General features: G+C 38.3%; 3 protein-coding genes across 7 annotated transcripts in view; 1 reads left to right on the top strand and 2 right to left on the bottom strand.

The window, feature by feature from the left end:
* ZNF215 (zinc finger protein 215) overlaps window positions 1-22,046 on the bottom strand; it is a 114,653-nt gene that overhangs the window by 29,508 nt on the left and 63,099 nt on the right. For 2 of the 5 annotated variants that reach the window (XM_074335924.2, XM_074335921.2), the window contains exons 2-3: window positions 13,222-13,828; window positions 7,319-7,494 (exon numbers count right to left, since the gene is read on the bottom strand). The gene's annotated coding sequence lies outside the window, so the exon portion shown is untranslated. The remainder of the gene's footprint in view (window positions 1-7,318; window positions 7,495-13,221; window positions 13,829-22,046) is intronic. The other 3 variants (XM_019728013.3, XM_074335922.2, XM_074335925.2) reach the window with 2 other exon arrangements.
* OR2D2 (olfactory receptor family 2 subfamily D member 2) lies at window positions 2,714-6,055 on the top strand. The gene has a single exon (XM_019727796.3). The coding sequence runs from the start codon at window positions 3,103-3,105 to the stop codon at window positions 4,051-4,053; it is 951 nt and encodes a 316-aa protein (XP_019583355.3). The 5' UTR covers window positions 2,714-3,102; the 3' UTR covers window positions 4,054-6,055.
* On the bottom strand, window positions 6,077-7,311 carry OR10A4 (olfactory receptor family 10 subfamily A member 4). The gene has a single exon (XM_019728042.3). It carries the CDS (start codon window positions 7,124-7,126, stop codon window positions 6,152-6,154), a length of 975 nt encoding a protein of 324 aa, XP_019583601.3. The 5' UTR covers window positions 7,127-7,311; the 3' UTR covers window positions 6,077-6,151.

Below are 22,046 nucleotides of genomic sequence, written 5' to 3'. Positions count from 1 at the left end.
TCTTTTCATCAAAACTGAGAAACATTGGGCCAGCCCGGTGGCTTAGGCGGTTAGAGCTCCATGCTCCTAACTCTGAAGGCTGCCGGTTCGATTCCCACATGGACCAGTGGTCTCTCAACCACAAGGTTGCCAATTCAATTCCTCGAGTCCCACAAGGGATGGTGGGCAGCGACCCCTGCAACTAAGATTGGACATGGCACCTTGAGCTGAGCTGCCTCTGAGCTCCCAAATGGCTCAGCTGGTTGGAATGCATCCTCTCAACCACAAGGTTGCCAGTTCAATTCCTCAACTCCCGCAAGGGATGGTGGGCGTCCCCCCTGCAACTAAAGATTGAAAATGGCAACTGGGCTTGGAGTTGAGCTGCGCGGCCCACAACTAGATTGAAGGACAGTGACTTGGAGCTGATGGGCCCTGGAGAAACACACTGTTCTCCAATATTCCCTAATAAACCTTAAAAAACCCAAAAACTGAGAAACATTGTTTGCTTATCATTTAATTAGCCCTGAGATCTAGACACATGAGTGATACCATTGCACTAATTTCTACTCTGGGAAGGGTGTGAATTGTGACAGAAGTTAAGTATAAAGGACCTGAGCTGAACCATTACTGGAGACTAAGAACCAACCAGGTAGCATCTTCCACTAGATGGATGGTAATTCCAAAAGTACCTATCTTAAAATAGCTTGTGTTCTCAAATTTTATCTTTATATAAGCTATTTAACAATAGACTATATTTCCCATTAGAGGCAATTCTATATCAGTTTGATTTAAGTAATTGTTAGATCATAGGGACTCACTTGGTCCCGTACATTAATTCATTAAACCAATATTTTCTGTGAATCTATGATGTTCCAGGGAACAACTGGCACTGGGGATAAAACATGACTATAGTTTTGTCCCTCCTATCTGAGATTCCTTGGCCTCAGGAGCTGGGTCTTCTGTCTGTATCCCCATTACCAAGGAAGTGCTTGACCAATAACATTTGCTCAACAAATAAAGTTACTGAATATTCAAAGTATGATGAATGTTCAACAAAAATGATGCTAACTCTATATAGTGGGCATACCTCAGAATAGAGGGACTATGCTGAGCAAAATCCAGTGGGGCATAAAAATACAGTGTGTCCTAGTTACGTAGCAGGAAATGGCTGGAAAGGTGTACTGTGGTCAGACAACGGAGCCATTTATGACCATCCAGCAGAGATGTGATTATTCATATTAATGTTTTATTCATTCATTTATTATTTGAATGATGAATTGAAATCTTTCATCATTTTGATTCGTGGATCCTTCCAAATACCTAAGACTCCATTATAAGATTATATAGAGTATAATTGTGTCTTTTTGAGAACACTCCGGGGAATTCCTTCAGCCCAGGAGTTCTTAACTTGGAATTAGGAGTTTCTTCAATTTAGATGTGAATGCTATTTATTTATTTTTATTTTATTCTAACTGAAATTTAAAATTTCCTTCTTATTTGAATGTAGGTAACCAACCCAAACCAGCATTATTAGTACCCATGACTTTACCACAAATAGAAATCAGAGGTAGTTTTATATCATAGTTCAGTTGTTGAAGATGCCTCAAAATATCATTTAGGCTCATCATTGTGAAATTAAGGTGGTAATTAGACCTTCCACAACATTTTAAAATTTAATGTGTTGAAGAAGCACATGTATTATTATCCCACATATTTATTTTCTAAAACTATTTTGGTTACTATATTTGGGTATAATTGGTTTTCTTGGTAATCCTATACATTCTATTTGATGTTTGTATATATGTACATGTGTATGTATATATGTGTGTATATAGTTAATGTATTTAAAACATTATGTTGAAGCACTTTTACCAGACAGATAAAGGGTTGACTGCCCCAGTCTTGCATAGGGCCTTAAATTTTAAAATAAATTTCTTTTCTCTCTTTTTGGAACAACTCCATGATATTTCACTATTGCCCCAAATTCTTGCAAATATCTCTAGGGGTACTGGCAGGCTTTTAAACAACTCTACTAAACTATGTGACCAAATTATTTGTATTTACCTAATTTAATTAATAACTTATTGAACAAAGCTCTATGCTATGTCTAATAAAGTATAAAAAAATGAAAAAGACATAGACACAATTTTCAAAGGAGCTTGTAATCTCTGGGAGGAGTAGACAGATAACACAAGGCAGGAAGAGCTGATGGGCTGGAGGTGGCAGATTAGTGCTGTTTAGTCTGAACACAGAAAACGAGCCAAGCTGGTGGCTTACAATTGGAAACTATGTTGTGATGATGTGTCTGCTATTTCAGAAGTTCACTGATGGTTAAGACTGATATTTGGGAGCTCTAGCTGATGCTGGGGATAGGATTTCCAAAGAGATTATGGCACACTATTTAGAGTTACGTTTTGCTCTTCCAGCTCCATCAAAACAGGTTTTCTCTAAGAAAAAGTCAGTTCTGCAGAGTACTTTGGCTCTTTTTTATTTCTTACACCTCAGTGACAATCTTTTCAGTGAGGAGACAACAGAAGAAGTTGTATGTCCAAAAAATTAAAAATATCTACACCATCATGAGATGGGGGCTCTGTGGCAAGAGCAGCATAAGACTCAAAGGTTTTAGTTGAAAAGCGAAATTAAATGGCATGACTCTATAGATGAATTCAATCTATTGTTTTATTATTACCGTATTTTCCCCCAAATAAGACCTAACTGGAAAATAAGCCCTAGCATGATTTTTCAGGATGACATCCCCTGAACATAAGCCCTGCGTCTTTTGGAGCAAAACTTAATATAAGACCCAGTTATATTTTTGGGGAAACATGGTAGAAGTGTGATATTTAGAATAAAGAAGATGATTTTTTAATCTACTCTATACTTTCCTTACGACACTGAAAATGAATGCACCATCTCATATAGTATTCAATTTTGCAGCATTGAAAACATTGCAACTAAAGTAGCATGATCTACTTCTAAAAACCTTATAAAAGGGATTCTAAAAATGGTTGGTAGTGATTGGGGGCAGTTCCTAAACCCTTCGACTCTGAATTATATCATTTTATAGGTTATACACACCTGTGTTTAGTGTGTTGTGACTTCGTGCTCAAAAGACAGACAACTATGAAACAGACAAATCAGACACAGGTGACAGAATTCCTCCTTCTGGGACTTTCTGATGACCCATACACCCAGCAGCTGCTATTCATCTTATTCCTGGGTATCTACCTGATCACTGTGTTTGGAAATCTGCTTCTCATGTCCCTTGTTTATGTTGACTCCCTGCTTCACACACCCATGTATTTTTTTCTTTGCAATTTATCTCTGGCTGACCTCTGTTTCTCTACCAACATCATTCCTCAGGCCCTAGTCCATCTGCTATCCAGGAAGAAGATCATTCCATTCACACGTTGTGCAGCTCAGCTTCTACTCTTCCTCGTTTTTGGGTGTACACAGTGTGCCCTTCTGGCAGTAATGTCCTATGATCGGTATGTGTCCATCTGCAACCCTTTGCATTACCCCAGCATCATGACTTGGAGGGTGTGTGTGCAGCTGGCTGCGGGATCATGGACCAGCGGCGTTCTGGTGTCTGCAGTGGACACCACCTTTACACTGAAGCTACCCTACCGAGGCAGCAATAGTGTTGCTCATTTCTTTTGTGAGGCCCCTGCACTGTTGCTCCTGGCATCCACAGACACTCGGACTTCAGAGATGGCCATTTTCCTCATGGGAGTCATGATTCTCCTTATACCTGTTTCCCTAATTCTGGTATCCTATGGCTGCATTATAGTGACTGTGGTTAGAATGAAGTCAGCTGCGGGGAGGCTCAAGGCATTCTCCACCTGTGGCTCCCACCTCATAGTGGTCATCTTCTTTTATGGGTCAGCGATTATCACCTACATGACACCAAAGTCTTCCAAACAACAGGAAAAACTGTCATCTGTGTTCTATGCAATGGTGACCCCCATGCTTAATCCCCTCATCTACAGCTTGAGGAACAAGGATGTGAAGGGAGCGCTGAGGAGAGTCGCCACAAGGAATTTCCCATGCAGGCTGACAGTGAGACCCTCCTGATTCCCTCCTTATAAGACTTGCTAAGTAGTTCCCTCAGCAAGACTGGAATGTGGTACAATTCTTATCTTTGGGCCTTATCCACAGACTCACTCTCCATCCTTTATCCAGTACTTCCTTTGTAGAAGAAAAAGAATAATAATTCATGGAGCACTAGGAAGGAGGGTCTGCTTCCTTCTGGTTGGTCTTTTAGCACCTAAGCATTAGGAAATGCCCTGAGAAACATTCACATTTTATAAACCCTGGAACCTGTATATATATATTTTTTATCATGCTACATATTACTATCTATCTATCTCAGATCCTACGCCAACTCCTTTATCTTTTGGTATTTCTGAATCTCTTTGCATCATCAAATAATCAATAAACTAGCAAACATTACTTAATCACTTACTGTGAGCTAGTTGCTACATGTATGTGTACATGTACCTACATGTGTGTTTGAGGTAGGTCGTGAACAGAACAAGTACAATGAAGCAAAATTTATGAGCTGTGCTATATTTCTTCTGACACTCTTGATAGAGACATGAGTGTTTTATCTGTCAGGCAACACCTTTATGAAGGTAAAGACAAGGTTTTGGAAACCAAGAAGAAATAGTAACTTTCCAGGGTAACAAGAGTGAGAAGCTGTTACCATCCCTAGGCCTAATGGATCAAGAGGAGGCAACTAGAATTTGGGGAGGGTAGCCACATATAGAAGGCAACCAGGCAGGAGCTGTGGACTTAGGAATATGGAAGTGAGGAAGCCATGTGGGTGAATATCTAAAGCTATTCTCTGCCCACCTTGTGATTTCCTGTTACCATATTAAAAAGAAATCCAGGATAACCTCCCCACATGAAGATCCTTAATTTAATCACATCTACAAAGTCCCATGTAAGGTAACACGTACAGTTTCTGGATCCAGAACACGGACATCTTGGTGGGCCCATTATTCTGCCTACTCTACCAAGGTCAAGTGAAATGAATGTGATGGAGTGATTAAAGCCTGGATAAAATTGGAGGTGATAAATTTATAATGGTGCCAATCTGCTTAATTGTGTGATTGCCATCAGGTAAGTAGAGTCCTGTGATTTGCCTTTTCATTTGCAAGTTCTTATGGTACTTCATTCAGAATGTGGTCCTCTCCTGGAGCCCTGGCTACATGAGAGCTGAAGGATACTTTGTGTGGGAGATTGAACTGGTCCTGGTACCTCCATGGCACACAGAATTTGTGGAGAAGACATGCCTATGCAGTAAATGCTATTTTATTTTGTTAATTATCAATACAGTCTTATGAATAGTTTACACAAAGCTATGGTGCCCATGTCTCAAACCTATTGTTTGTCAAGAGTTCAGAGTTGGACAATGTTCACTGGACAAAACCATAAGGACGGGCTGCTACATTGTTTGAGTGATATGCAAACTTAAAAGGGATAGCTGATTTCATCCAATCACAACAATATTACAAAAAGAAATCTAGTAAACAAAGAAACTTTGTTTCACTTCCAAAGCAAGTGGAAGTTTTAAATATCTTTTTATCTCTCTCACTAGAATATAATTTTTACGAGGCAATAAATCTGTTTCATTCACCAATGTGTCTTCTGGGACTAAACAGTGTCTAACACATGCTGAGTAATGAATAAAAATTTGTTGAAATTTTGAGTTCAAATAAAAGAATGAATCAAAACTCTATTATTTATTATCATTACTTTACCTTGTAAACAGATTCTTAAAAGTGTAGTTTTTTGAGAAACAGAAGAAAGAGTATAAAGCAGAAGATTATAAAATAACATGGATGAAGAAGTTCGAGAAAAGTTAAAACAAATTAAAAATGGCAAATTGTAACAAAGTTGTCCACCTTCAAATAGGCCCCCAATCTGTGTAACCTCCTGGCATCCTCAGAAACATTGTGTCACAGTCCCATAGGACAATGGGCCTACTGCAGTTCTTTTCTCACAGCTCATATTCTTTCATTCAGAAATGGATCCCAGTGGAAAATCCAAAATCCCCGTGGGTATACTGTGGCTCCTGGAAAGAGTGGAGACCAGAACCTCATTTGAGGACTTTGCTTTTCTTTCCTTTGTCCTTGCAATCTACCTTTTTAGTTCCCATCTAAGTCAGTCATAGTTTCTGTGGGCCCAGGGTCCTGTGGATGACCCTTCTCAGTGCCGCCTTCACTTCACTATTCCTTAAGCTGTAGATGATGGGGTTCAACATGGGAGTCACCACCGTGTAAGAGAGTGACAGCAACTTCTTGCTCTCAGGAGAAGTGCTGGACCGGGGTCGGAAGTATGTGAGGATGGCAGTGCTATAGAAGAGGGAGACAACCAGGAGGTGGGAGGAACAGGTGGAGAAAGCCTTGCGTTTCCCCTCAGCTGAGGGCATCCTGAAGATGGTGGAGAGGATGCGGACATAGGACCCCAGGATCAGCAAGAAAGGGAAGAGGATGAATAGGACAGTGGCTGTCAGAGCCTCCAGTTCAAACAGAGAGGTGTCTGCACAAACCAGTGCAATGACAGGGGGGCTGTCACAGAAGAAATGGTTCACCCTGTTGGGGCCACAAAAAGGGAAGCTGAAAATCCACGTGGTTTGCACAGTGGCCACTGGAACCCCTGAGAACCAAGAAGCAGCTGCCAGCTGGGCACAAGCCCTGCGGCCCATGATGACTGGGTAACGCAAAGGGTCACAGATAGCCACATAGCGGTCATACGCCATTGTGGCCAGGAGGCAGCACTCAGCAGCCCCAAAAAAGAAGAAGAAATACATCTGAGTGGCACAGCCAAGGAAGGAAATGGTTGTGTCTTGAATGATCAGGGTCCCCAGCATCTTGGGCACAATGACCAAATTGAAACCTATTTCCAGGAAGGACAAGTTCCTGAGGAAGAAGTACATGGGACTTTGTAGGGCAGAATCAGCTGTAGTGACCAGGATGATGAGGACATTGCCCATTAGGGTAACCAGGTAAATGGCCAAGAAAAGGAGAAATAGTAGAGCTTGTAGCTCAGAAGACAAGTTTGAGAAGCTCACAAGTACAAAGTCACTAACAGTTGTCCAGTTTCCCCACATCATTCTTCTGCCCAGGATGTCATTGGGCATTCACACTCCAGGAAGGAGAAGTCTTCATTTGTTAATTAGACTTCTATTATACTCTTAGAAAGAGAATCTCCTGCGGCCTCATTCTCTATCTCTCTTGTTATAGTTATTGAAGATCAAATAGCTGTACTTAAAAAAAAAATGCAAAAAATAAGTCTGACTATGGGAGTCACAACTTTTTGGAAGAGTACTAACCTTTTATCAGACTGACCGGAGGCACGCCATATATATCTATACATCTCTTGACTTTTCTCTGCTTTTCTCTTTCCCTTTGCATCAGTCAATGACACTAAGAAGCCAGGCCAAGCATTTCTGAAGAGAGCGTTCTTGACACATGGTAAAACGTGGTGAGGTGATTCAGGATATGTTTTCTGCAAAACAAAAGGGTGGGAAGGAGAAAGCAAAGGAAGTGAGACAACAGTTACCAAGGATCCCTGAGGAAACCTGAATGTGTCTCAGTCTCCAGTAGCCCACACTCAGGAAGGTTTCAGCAATAATGGAGTAGTCTTCATTTATAAACTCAGACAATTTCGGTTTAAACAAGAAGACACACAGTATAGAAACTGTGGTTTATTTTGATCCTGGGGATAAATATTCTCCATGTGGCCATATGTGATCAGACAAAAGGAATACAGACTCAAGAGGTATCAGACCTCTGAGAGAATCTAGGTGTGTTACGTGGAAATCCTTTATCAGCTTCAATTGGTTGAACTGTGCCTTCACTCTCATGAAATATGAAGTGTTACATGTTAATAAATACCAACTTAAATATGCAGGTGTGACTAATAATATTAAATCATATGAAAAAGAAACAGACGTTTCAATCATTGTATCAAAAACTAAGCTTCAAAACTGGGACTCTGAAATTCTTTCTGATAACTATACACTTAATAAAGGAATAAATCTAGCATGGTGACTTAGCATGGTGACTGAAACATAGTACACGCTCAACAAATGCTAACCAGTATAATTATTATGACATAATGTTAGATGTACCTTCCAAAATCCACTTGTCATGTAATCCATTGCCCAAACTCACTATAGTCCTTGCTCTGTAATATCTAAGAGGATAAAATAATTTATTCAATAAATATTGTCTTCTGTGTGTCAGACACTGTTCTAGATACTAAGGATGATACAACAGTAAGTCAAACAAACAAAAATCTCTTCCTTCATACAACTCATCTTCTAGTAGGGAAGACAGATTATAAACAAATTATGTAGGTAGAATATGCAGTATCTTTGATAGAAGAACAACGGAGAAAAATAAAGCAGTGGAGAAGGAGACAGGCATTGGGGTGTGAGGAGTGTCACAGAAAGCTTCTCTGAAAAAAATGACATTCGATTAAAATCCTGAGCAGGTGCGAGATGTGAAGTCAGAGTGGTGAAGGAAGAAGGGAGGTAAAGGGCAAAAACAGTGAGAAAGTACTATTTCAAAAATTTTGCGGAATCCTATTCATTTTACAAACTTCAAGCAGGGCATCACTTCTGTGAAAATTTTTTTGGGGATGTCTTGTCTCTATTTTCATAGTAAGAATTAACATTTCTTGAGCACCAAATAAATGCCAGACACTAATCTAAGTGTTTTTGCATGTATCATGTTGTTTGTCTCACAACAACCTGAAGACATAGGGACTATTATTTTACAGCCAAGGAATGTGAGGCACAGAGAAGTTGAGTAATTTTTCTAAAGTTAGGCAGCCAGCAATGTTGGCATCAGGATATGCATTCTGGGCAGCCCAACTCCAAATCATGGATTTACTCATCAGGCAACACGCACCCACTCTCTGAAAACAGGAATGAGTCCGAGCTCACAGGTGAGGAGGTCAAACCTCAGTGTTTGGGTTTGGGTGGCAGTAGGAGAGAAAAGACCAAGACAATTCCTAGACGGGGGCAGGAAGTTTCAAGATATTAGCAACACTGGAGACCTGGAATACCAATTTCATAGTCCTTATTTTAGAATAATCAATTATTTATGTCTCTATCTCATACTCTAGATGGTATACTCCTTGATAGTAGAAATTATGTTATTCAACTTTTTATCCCAATTCGTAGCAAGGTTAATGCCCAGTAAATTGTTATTTGAATGAATGAATAAATAATGAAGAAAATGTGGGAAACGATTGGGGAAATATCTATATAGACAGAATGTGGACACAGTGAGCTCCACACATAAGGAATTTAGACACAAAAGACTACATACGTCAACAATACAGCCTCATACAATATGCACTGATTTAAACAGGGACAAGTTATAAATTATACCCAATTACATTCTTTAACTCAAGCCTTTTCTTTATCTACCCCATTTCAGAAAATGCCAACACCCATAGTATAACCCAGGAACTGGGATAAAAATACTTTATTTCATCTCCCACACTTGATTAGTTTTCCTCCTAAACACCGATTCAGTGTCACCTTCTGCATCCCTACCACACTGCCTTTAGATTATGGGTCTTACTTTCTCTGGCCTGGAATATTGTAGGAACACAATTCCAATCCATTCTTTTCAGACAATTCTAGGCGTGTGTGTGATCTGACAGCAACTCTGATTAGTTACTTACCTGCCTAACATCTTTCAGTCACTCCCTACTGTCCCTTTAACAAGGTTTTCCTCTGTGATATCTGATTATTTTTCCAGTTTCAAATTCCTTACACTGCCAATGCACGCGTCACACGAAAACATGTCCTGTTTTGCGCACACTTCATATTCTCTCCCCTCTTTGTATTTACGCACGTGGCTCTCTACTCTGGTTCTCATACCTCTTTCTGCAGTTATGTATAACTTCCTGCTTATCATGCAACTCTCAGCTGAAACATCATTTCTTTGTGAAGTTTCCCTTTCTTCCCTTGGCAAATCAAGGGACTATTCTTTTATTCCCTTATAGCACTTGGTGTCAGCCTCTATTAGAGCAGTTTTATAACTGTGTATGCGTACATTTACGAAGTCTGACAATTAAGTTCATGAACTTGTTGCAACAAGGTTGCTAACCTTTTTTGATATCAGAGGGATTATTTATTATGAATTTGTACCAACTGGACAAAGAGTTAACCAAGTTTACTATTTGGAAGTGCTGAAAAGGCTGCATGAAAAAGTTACACAACCTGAACTTTCCACCAACAATTTATGGCTCTTGCATCACGACAATGTACCAACTTACTTGGCACTGTGAGAGAGTTTTTAGCCAGTAAACAAATAACCATATTGAAACACCCTCCCGACTCACATGATCTGGCCCCCAGTGACTTCTTTCTTTACCCGAAGATAAAGGAAATATTTAAAGGTAGACATTTTGATGACATTCAGGACATCAAGGGTAATATGACGACAGCTCTGATGGCCATTCCAGAAAGAGTTCCAAAATTGCTTTGAAGGGTGGACTAGGCACTGGCTTCCCAAGGGGAGTATTTCAAAGGTTACCGTAGTGATATTCAGCAATGAGGTATGTAGCACTTTTTCTACTAGGATGAGGTCAGGAACTTAATTGTCAGACATCGTGTTGGTGTTTTCTAATTGTTAATACTATGAGGACAAATTTCTTCATTTGTCATTGTAGCTTCGATAGTTAGTGGAGTGCTTATCTCCAAGTGCTCAGTAATTAATGTAGCCTAAAGTCTAATTACTTTTAATTACTTTGCAGTTTGAAGACACTATTGGATCTTTAGTTAAGCCTACAGTCAAGTAAGGCTTGTGTGTGTGTGTGTGTGTGTGTGTATGTGTGTGTGTGTATGTGTTTTATAGGTGGTACAAGTTTCATCTTCCAAGGTATATTTATATCGTTTAATTTTTTTGCTATGTTCTGAGAAAATATTTTAAAAACTTTATTATAAGAGCTTTATGTCACTCAGTGTGCCATGGATGTCCACTCCTCTCAAATATGTAATCAAAATATTTTCTAGGACATATAGGACTCAGGGCATATCACTTAATCCATATCCCAAAATGGGTTGATACCAATTTTTAATCGCTAATTTTTGGGCAAATAGCAAAGCCATTCATTATTTTTTTATAGCAGTGACTTTAAATCATTTTTGACATGGATTAGGTATAAATAAACATTGTTTACTGTTATCTGGAACATATCTCTTTAGTGAAGTAACAACGTTCTCATGAAAGAGTACATCAAATGCCTTAGTGAAATGCAGATAAACCATATTAATACTCACTCTTTAATCCAAGATCTAATGCCAACTTTCTTGTAAAATCTCTTCTGACCACACTCATACTCCAAATAGGTATAATTAATTAATCTCTCCCTTGTGTATCTTAAAATACTTTATTATGACAAACATTGTAACAACAATAAATATTTATTGAATTACTAATTTACACTTATATTAATGTCATTAGTTAATTGGCTTAACATAATAATATCTTCAAAAGTTAATGCAGTTCTTTCAGATGGACTAAACCAATCACTTACTTTTTGTATTTATAAAAAATCCTCTTAATGTTTTAAATTATTGTCTTGTAAGAGAAATGGAAATAAATGTAGAATTATAAAACACCACAAATTTGAATTATCGTTGTCATTATTATTAACTATAATTTCTATAGTTTTAAAAAAACTATTACTATAGTTTCTATAGTTTCTAAATCAAATCTTTTAGTAAAGCAGTGTTGTATAGATAGAAAACAATCTAATGAAGTATAGCTGAGACCCATGACAATTGAAACTGGAGGAAAACTGTAGCACAACGCAGGTTGAAAATTTCCTAATGACACACTACCAGACGACAATATTTAGATATTGTGTCTACACGGCAACAGGCCATGAGAAAAAAGGTTCCCAGGCCCAAAACTCAGACATTTCAAAGAGAATCTTTGAATGTCTAGTTAGTGAAGCCGGGGGACTTGCACATGCCTAACAAGAGGTTTTTGACTTTTAAAGCAGAGGTGCCCCCTCCTTTTTTTTCTTTTCCAAACCAAATCTTACAAAGAATCTCAATACTGAAACCCAACGAGGATGAACAAGGACAGGAGTCAGGGCTCAGAGCCCTACTTGCTTGGCTTTCCCTTTTCACCTGTCCCCTGAAATGGCCCCTCATGCATCTTCTTAGGACCTTAGGGCTGCACAAAACACAGTATGAAAGCATGATTCACGACTTTGCATCTGCTTTCTTCCCATGGTTGTAATTCTATACTTTCCTTCATTTGCCTTGATCCTTCTCTAACCCTTCCCTTTATATTTTGTTTTGATCTAGCCTTCCTTCTATTTCTCTTTCATATGTTTCACCTTCCCCTCCTGTGTTTATTATTCTATCTGTTTTTCCTTACTAAATAGCAAAAGGATGGTAGAGCGGAAGTTGCTGGGAAGACTTTGAAGAACTGCCTTCCTCTAACTGCATGAGTACAGGTTTGGCTGTAAGGATGTTATTAGTGCAGTATAATTCAGGTACTGTTTTACTTCGAGTTTTGCAAGCTTGGAGCCCTGGATAAGTGTGGTTGTGGTTGCAGCCATCAGACAGAAGGAGAGAACCCTAGGGGGGAGGGGAAGTTATGGGGACACTAGGTTGAGCTTGGCTGGCCAGCTACAGCTCTAGCCAGAGTGTCTCCTTTTAAGGATAGCACCTTGGAGATTCCATGTTTTGTTTCAACAAGGAAGAACTAAATAACACACTTAAAAGAACTCTGTGAAAATGCCACATAAATGATAGTTTGAGACCACATAGCTATAATGGCCAGGATGTTGGACTCATAAATTCAGAATTACGGTTCTGGTTATTATTTTTTTAGCTGCGAGACACAGAGCTACTGACGACATTTTCTGAGTTATAGTTTTCTCAAGTATAAAATGATGATTATTATAAATGCATTATCCACCTCACAGGGTGGTTGTGGGTGTGAAATGAGATAATATTTGTGCCCAAACTTTGAAGCATTCTAAAACACAATACATATATTATCATTGTTTTCTATTCTTTCCGTTTTCCTAATTTGTTAAGTCTTATAAAACTCCATGTTCTTTACTTGAGACCTCTGATTTCCTTTCTTGTCTCTCAGAAATGTGTCACAGAAGACACATTTTTTGGTGGTGAGCCATTATTCTCTTTACAAGTGATCAAGCCTGTGCCCTATCCACTCACCCTTTACTTACCTCCTGTCAACGAGACTTGTCTGTGTCACATTTCCGGAGAAGCCCTGGTTTGCATGAGTCACTCTAGAGCAGACTATGTCTGAATGAGTGTCTCCAGGGCAGTCCTAAATTATGGCTGTGCTTGTCATGTCAGAAGAGCTCAGGACTGTGTCTGTGCCAGTCATTCCAAAGACACTCTGGCTGTGCTTATCTTGGTCCACATTGCTGGTGAACCCTGGGGTTGTGCCTTGGCATATTCTCAAAATTTCTTTGCCTTAAAGAAGCTGTGTCAGACATCTCAGGTAAATCCTGGGCTGTGGCTGGGCCGGTCCTTATAAAGATGTTCGACTGTGCAGCATTAGTCACACCAGAGAAGCTCGCTGGGCCTGTGTCAATCACTCTAGAGGATTCCAGGCTGAGTCTCAGGACTATTTTGGTCCCTGCTGTTTATTGTAGAGTAGTGATTCCCCCAGTGCTTCTTCTTTCTCAGGTGAAGTCACAGATTCACTTTCTGACAGGTGTGAGTTTTGAGGAGTTCCCAGGAGTGCAAAAATTCATGAAGATTCTGCAACTCCATAGTTGAAGGAAGGTCTCTACTGAAGTTCCAATTGTTCCTGGACTTGTGAGGCTACAGAGCAAAGGATAAAACTCAGTAGTCTGGCTGTCCTCCAAGGAGCATGCCAGTATTCTCTTTTTAATTTAATTTGTAATTTTTTCCAGCTTTATTGAGATATAATTGACATATAACATTGTGTAAGTATAAAGTGTACAAAGTGATGATTTGATACATGTATGTATGTGAAATGATTACTACAATAGGTTTAATTAACACCTCCATCACCTCCCATGATTACATTTTATGGTAAAAGTTAAGACACTTTTTTAAAACAACTTTAAAGTATAGAATACAATATCGTTAACTGTAGTCACCATGTTATATATTAGATCCCCAGAATTTATTCATCTTACAACTGAGTTTGAAACCTTCGACCAATACCTCCCCATTTCCCCTCCTTATACAGCCACTGGTAACCATTATTCTGTTCTCTGTTCCCCTAAGTTTGGTACTTTTTTTTAGATTCTACATATAAATGAGATCATACAGTATTTGTCTTTTTCTGTCTGACTTATTTCACTTAGCATAATGCCTTTAGGGTCCATCCATGTTTTTGTAAGTGACAGGACTTCCTTTCCTTAATGGATGATAAATATTTCTGTGTGTATGTATGTGTGTGTGTGTGTGTGTGTGTGTGTGTGTGTGTGTGTGTGAGACATTTTCTTTATCCATTCATCTGCCAATGGATACTTAGACTGTTTCTATGTTTTGGCTGTTGTGAACAATGATTCAATGAATATGGTAGTGCCAGTGCAAAGATCTCTTCAAGACAGTGATTTCGTTTTCTTCATGCCAGTGCTGTTTTACATGTTCCCTCACTTTTGATTTTTATTGAATTGGTTCTCAGGAGTGTTTTTGACCTGGACTCAGGAGAAATTTTGAAGCATGGGAAGGAAAGCCCATTAGTCATAATCTGAGCCAAGTGGAGAATATTAATAAAAACTGTAAGCAGTTGGTTGGAGATGCTGTTGGTTGCAGAGGCTACTAACTCCTGGTTGAGATAAAGAGAAGATAGTCTGACTAACAGTCTCAAAATCCTAACATTTCTGGAATAGGAATTGAAGTTGAGGGAGTAAAATGAAGTCCATGCTTTGAGATAAAATTTCCCCCAGCTGATAAGGGCTTTATCCCAAGACTCTAATGCATATCTGAACATTTCTTACAGTGCTTCCAAAACAGACATTTGATTGCATATTTCTTACTGAAAACAGTCATCATATCTGACTTGTTTATTATTGTTTGCTTAGTATCTAGCACAGTGCCTACACATATGTGCTTGAATTTTTACCCAAGGCATATTTAAAATCCTAATCTCCTGGCACATCCTCCACCTATATAACTTTCCATTTTGAGATTTTCCATTTTAATTGATTAAAATGGCACATTCATCTTGCACTTTGCTCTAGGAAAGTGGTCCACGTTTCCAACAAAAGTGATAATAGAGAGGTGGCTCAGTGGATAAAAAGAATAGTATTTATTCCTCCCCCGCCCCCTCGCCCTGATAACTCTTTTCTTTGTCTAGTATATAATCTAAACCCCTGTTGGTTCCCATGTTTATTTGGGATTACAGCCAAAGATAATGTAAGAGTACGAACATCTACATGACTTCTCTGTGTCATTTTTCCTCTCATCCTCTCCCTCTCCCCAAGTCCTGCTTACTTTGGAAGAGGAGCAACTGGCCAAAGAACAAACACATAAGATTCACTTTGGATGTTTGTTCATTCATTCAAAAATATTTATTGGATACCTAACATGAACAAGGCACTGAGGTTTCAGTAGTAAATTTAATAAACATTGTCCCAGGCCTTGTGGAACACAGAATAAAAATGGGAAAACAAACATCAAAGACTCATATAAAAATGTAAAATTACAACTGTGATGAATATGTAACTAGAAGAAAATGATGTAGCTGCAAAAACAGCACCACCATTTCCCAATTCCTTGGACATAACTATGAGTATGAGAGACTTGAATAATAATGTAATGAATTTATTGTGAATAGCAACCTCAAAGCTTCAGTGATGTCTTTGGATGGCTTAGTGAAAACTCTTTAAGGGGTAAATCATTCATTACGAGCTACTTTCTCAGTCCCAACAATGCCAAAAGGACCCCTGTAAAAGTGGGAGATGAACAAAATGAACCATCACTGCTCTATATAATGATGTGAGGTTCTGAGTCTATTATAAAAAATAAAAGCACCTTGAAAATGATGAATTAGATAAGAAAATTTTATTTCATACTTATGTGCTTGGTTCTATTGTTTCTGACAATTAATGCATATGCTTGGAAGGTGGACTTGGATGTCTGTGTATTTAAATTACAGTAGTCTCCCATTCAAGTACCAAACTTATTGATGTTGGTCTTAGAAAGATTTTATGAATTTGACCTCAAAGGCAAGGGAAGTAAAAGCAAAAATAAATGAATGGTACCATATCAAACTAAAAACCTTCGGCACAGAAAAAGAAACCATCAATAAGACAAACAGGCAATCAACTGAATTGGAGAAGATATTTGCAAAGAACACCTCCGATAAGAGGCTAATATCCAAAATATATAGAATTCATACAACTCATCAGCAAAAAAACAAACAATCCAATTAAAAAATGGGCAGAAGACCTGAACACACATTTCTCCCAAGAAAACATACAAATGGCCAACAGATATATGAAAAAACGCTCAACTTCACTGGTTATTAGGGAAAATGCAAATCAAAACCACAATGAGATACCACCTCACACCTGTTAGAATGGCTATTATCAATAAGACAAGTAATAACAAGTGTTGGAGAGGCTGTGGAGAAAAAAGAACCCTCATACACAGCTGGTGGGAATGTAAACTGCTACAGCTACTATGGGAAACAGTATGGAGTTTCCTTAAAAAATTAAGAATAGAATTACCATATGACCTAACAATCCCTGTTTTGGATATCTGCCAAAAAAAAAATCTGAAAACATTTATCTGTAAAGATATATGTACCCCTATGTTCATTGCAATTTTATTTATGGTGGCCAAGATATGGAAACAACCAAAGGGTCCTTTGATAGATGATTAGATAAAGATGTGGTACATATATACAATAGGATATTACTTGGACATAAGAAAAGATGAAATACTGCCATTTGCAACAAAATGGATGGATTTTGAGATTATCATGCTAAGCGAAATGAATCAGACAGAAAAAGCTGAGAACCATATGATTTCACTCATATGTGGGATATAAAACTGAAAACAACAAATAAACAAGATGAACAAACAAGCAAAAACTCAGACACTGATAGCAGTTTAGTGGTTACCAGAGGGTAAGTGGGGGAGGTAGAGGAGAGTAAAGGGGGTCAAATATATGGTGATAGAAGAAGATTTAACTTTGGGTGGTGCACACACGATGCAATATACAGATGATGCATTATAGAATTGTATACTTGAAACTTATATAATTTTATTAACCAATGTCAACCCAATAAATTTATAAAATTTTTTTAATTAAAAACTTTACAGTAATCCCCCCTTATCTATGGGGGATATGTTCCAAGACCCCCAGTGGATGCCTGAAACAATGGATAGTACCAAACCCTATATCCACTATGTTATTTTTTTCCTACACATACATACACTTTATGGCTTCTCTTTGGCATAACTGAATTGCCAGCATCACTACTCTTGCACTTTGGGGCCATCATTAAGTAAAATAATGGTTACATAAACATAAGCACTGCAATACTGTGACAGTCAATTTGATAACCAACATGGCTACTAAGTGACTAATGGGTGGGTAGCCTATACAGCACAGAAAAACTTGACAAAGGGAGGATTTCATCTCCCAGGTCGAATGTCGCGAGATGGAGCAAAATTTCATCACACTAGTCAGAACAGTATGTAATTTAATACTTATGAATTGTTGATATTTGGAATTTTCCATTTAATATTTTCAGACTGCAGTTGACCATGGGTAACTGAAACTGTGGAAAGCAAAACCACAGATAAGGGGGGACTACTGGATAAAAGTAGATGTAACACCAACTCACATTGATGGGTAGATGTTGTACTTGGAAAGGACATCATACATTGAACTTAGTTCTAGATTTAGGGTTTTGGTGGTCATTTCAAATTTTTTTTTAGTGTTCTGACATTGAGAAGAATTCCCTTAGACCCAGGGGATCCTCTCTAGGAGACAGAGGTGCCTGAGAGTTTTAATTCTCCCTCTTTCCTACCATGGTTCACTAGTAGCTAATGGATGACTGGGCTGGGAGTACAAAAACCTACTTCCCATGACCTGAAACAGAACAAACTCTGAACTTTGTTTATGGTCTGGAGTTCCCTGCTGGATCAGGTTGAGTCTGGGCTTTCCCCTGAAATTACATGTATCGGTTAGTTTCTTCTCCATTCCTATTCCACTTTCCCCACTCATTTAATGTTTTGTTTTTGTTTGTTTCTTTGTTTGTCTGTTTTTCCCCTAATAACTCAGTTGAACTTGAATTTTTGGCTCCATATCTGATTCTAGGAGAATGTGGCCTATGATAAAAGCGTTTGGTCCCAAGTCATGATCAATTACTGCAGGTTTGGGGTAGATATTCCTAAAAGGTAAAAGGATTCATAACAAGGAAATGAAGAAAAAAGTGTTAGGCTTGTTCCTTCTGGAAAAAATATCACTTTCATACCTCTGTGATGGATCTCCTGCAGATTTTCAGAACATCTATTCTCTATCTCAGGAATTGGTCTTGTTCATGAATCAACCTGCCTCTCTTCAGCAATGCTTTTCCCCACATGCATCCACCATCAAGTCATATCAATTCTTCCCCTAAAAGTTATTTAGATTCACTTTCTACTGATACCATTCTACTCCAAGTCACCATCATATCTCAGCTGGTTTACCTATTCATTTATTCATCTTTCAGGTAGTGTTGAAACACAGGAGAATGATTTCATTGTAATATGAAAGTTTTTATTGGGCATAGCAAACCAGAATAGATGGAGTGAAGTGATAACCTTCAACACTGAAGTGTATGTCCTTAGGACTTCGCCAGGAGCCTTCTTAACTGTTTTTAAGAAAATGTTGAAAATTTGCCTGTACCTGAGGCTCCAACCCCAAAGAGAAGCACTTCTTGCTTTGCGCAGCTTTTGGCTCCTGGAAAGTGGCAGTGACTCCCACAGGACCATCTCAGGGCTGCTCCATTGGTTCAGAACATCACACTCATCGGCACTGTCTCAGCACCACACACTCTTGTTTTAGGTAAAGCATTGTTGTCATTTTCATTCTACATTATTGTGCATGTTAAATGCCTACTGTGGTGACCTCCAGCCTCACTGAGCTGCATTCCTCAGCAGTCTATGTTGTCTCTCCAGGTACTGACTATTGCTTCTGCTAAAACTCTGGCTTCACAGTTGCATATATTTTGAGTGGTCTTCCCTAACCCTGTTTCCTCATAGTATTTTTAGTGCAGAGTTTTGCAGGTTCATAGGAATGACTATGTCATATGAAAAAGAAACACTTGTGCAGCTCTCATTTTCAAAGATTTACAAGTACATTGGAAGACAAATGTGTAAAAATAAGCAAAGCATAGTATATACAAAATTTAAGTTATCTATTGATAAACTCTGAATAGATGCATATAGTAGAGAATAATTTATGCTGCTTAAGTGATCACAGGGGGACCTTGAAAGATGAGATGGATTTGGCTAAAATAAAGGTAAAAAGAACCTTTCAAGAGGAGAAAATAGAATACCATCACCAACTGCTAATCATCTAAACTATAAACTAAGAAGTCTGAATGAAATGCATGCCTTTTCTCTGATTTACTTATGTATTTCTTCCACATTTTTCAAAATTTATTTCATTCCAATTAAAATTTAATTGAGTTTTTAAAAAATTATTATACAAGTAAAATTCCAAATGTGTGATGACAAATGTTATTGACAGGGCTGTGGGGAAATAAGCTAGTTGGAGTGTAAAACGGTATGCTTTCTAATTGGATCTCCTAATTGGATGACCTGAGAAATGGAGCTTGCCTCCAGCATTCAGTTAAGTTTCAAATGACTCTCCACTCACTGTTCAAAGGGCGAGGACTTTGGGTGCTGTACAAATGGGAAAAAAGACTTTGAAAAGGAAGGAAAAAGTCTCCTTGGTCTGACATAAATATTTGGATTTTAGCTATATACCAAATTAAACGTTTATTCCCACAACCCTCTCACTTCACCTGAGATCTTTTATACCTATCCTGATATGCACTTGACAGTTAAATCTTATCAATTAACCATACACAATACGGAGTTTTGGTGACCGCAATTCAGATTGCTTTCTCACATACTTTAAAATCCTAAAACACCGGTATCTTGTAATGGTCAAAGCAGGGGATGTTTCTGAATAGGGGACAATTTTTCCAGACAACAAAATGTTTGAGTGCTAGATAGCTACCACTGAGAAGCCAGCAGCAACTTTGGTGTTAGGTAATTATCAGCATTCCTACCCCTTCTGGACATTTGTGGCTTAATAGACCCCCACAGAATCATTATTTGTACCAAATACTGCTTTATGGACACTTCCTTTCTTGCTCTCTTCTATGCCTGTGGGTTGTTTTACACAATATTAGAGACATTTTTCATGAATACTTGAAGACAGGGTTAAAATGTCACTGTCATAAAGTTGACTACTCATGTCATGTAAGTAAAATTTTTAAAAATGAAAAATGAAACATTTTCATCGTCTTTGCACTCACGAGTTTATCTTTAAAAATAATGCCCATTTGGGCATATGGCTAACATATAATAAATTTATTTATATGCTAGAGAGTCAATAAATACAGATATGCCTTGACTTTAAGTTTTAGGGATGACATATTTCCTCTAGTTATAGGTGTGAAAGAGAACTTAAAGATGTACAACCCTCTGGGGTTATAATTAAGAAATCTGGAGCTCTCGGATATTGTGTTCTGCCTGAGATCATCACAGAACAACTCCCAGGCTCCTGACTCTGTGTTTGATGTCCTTGGAGCTTTCCCTAAATTGATTTCCATTGTCTAAATCATTTTCATTATTTTCTAACTACTCAAATAAGCAAGGGTAGTTAGGAAATATTGTAAATTTGGGTTAGTTAATTGACTCCTTTAAGACCTCTCTTTTATAAAAGCATTGAAAGATGACAATTTCTCTTGCGAAGATATCACTTTTTGCTGCTGTTTTTAAGTAATAATTGTAGACTGTACTGATTGATTTTATTTTGCCAATTAACTCATTTATTTTAAAGTTGTGGTTTTTAAACTTTAGTAAGCCTAAGACTCTCCTGCAATGCGTGATTAAAAATGCAAAGTGATTTAATATGCCTGTGGTGGAGCACTTGCCTCGCATGAAAACGATACAGGTGGTTCGTGAACCACACTTGTAAAACTCGATGCTCTGCTTCCAAGGAATAAAATCTTAGGGCTGGTAATGTAGGTGAGAGGAGAGGTTTAGATTTTGGAGAAAGGAGAGATGTAGATTTTATTGAAGAACAAATTGCTATTGTCTATCAGATGAAGAGGATAAGAAAGAATGATTCAAATATGCAGCTTGTCCAAGACAAAATAGCAAAGAACAAAGAACTCGGGTAGAGAATGTGTTAGTGTTTCTTATAGTTTCTACATTACATGTGCTTTGCATTAAAGATAAATTGGCAATTCATCTTCACTTTTTGGGATAAGATGGCCTAAGAGAGCAAAAGAAACAAATTTTTAAGATATACTTCTTGATAACTAGAAAAAGTGATGAGCTCTTACATAAACCATAAGAACCTAGAAAGATATCAGGGTGAACTAAAATTTGGTGGCAGATAAAAAATAAACTTAATAGAGTGCGTTCAGACTGGTTCCTCTTTCTAGTTTTTCATGACTCTGGATGTGTACATTTATAGCATCCACTGGCTAGATGGGAGGAAGTGGAGCCTGGCTGCAGCATTTCTGTATATTCTGCAGGGTGCTTTTGGGCAATGAAGAAGGCACCCAATTCACATGATCCTCACCTTGGGGCTTTTGTGCAAAGGGCTTAAGACTTGTTGCCTAGTGGATAAACTGGACTTTGGTCCCACTCACCCCCTCTCCCAAGCACTCTTGTAAATATAGAGCTTATGCAAGTGTATGCAGAGGCCCTACCTGCTCCATAAAGGAAACAAAAACTTGGGAGGTCGGGGGGTGGGATGGGAGGGTTCTCCGGCAGTGCTATAGTGATTGACTGGATGAAAAGTCCTCAAACATAAATTTTACTT

Source organism: Rhinolophus sinicus, chromosome 14 (assembly GCF_057876585.1).
Source record: "Rhinolophus sinicus isolate RSI-liver-muscle chromosome 14, RSI-T2T, whole genome shotgun sequence".
Taxonomy (NCBI): domain Eukaryota; kingdom Metazoa; phylum Chordata; class Mammalia; order Chiroptera; family Rhinolophidae; genus Rhinolophus; species Rhinolophus sinicus.
The sequence above is the reverse complement of the archived record's forward strand: the minus strand, read 5'-3'. Positions and strand labels throughout refer to the sequence as shown.

What these genes read in the sequence shown, in the direction of transcription:
- OR2D2 (XM_019727796.3), top strand. Translation starts at nt 3,103, where the DNA reads ATGAAACAGACAAATCAGACACAGGTGACAGAATTCCTCCTTCTGGGA.
- OR10A4 (XM_019728042.3), bottom strand. Translation starts at nt 7,126, where the DNA reads ATGCCCAATGACATCCTGGGCAGAAGAATGATGTGGGGAAACTGGACA.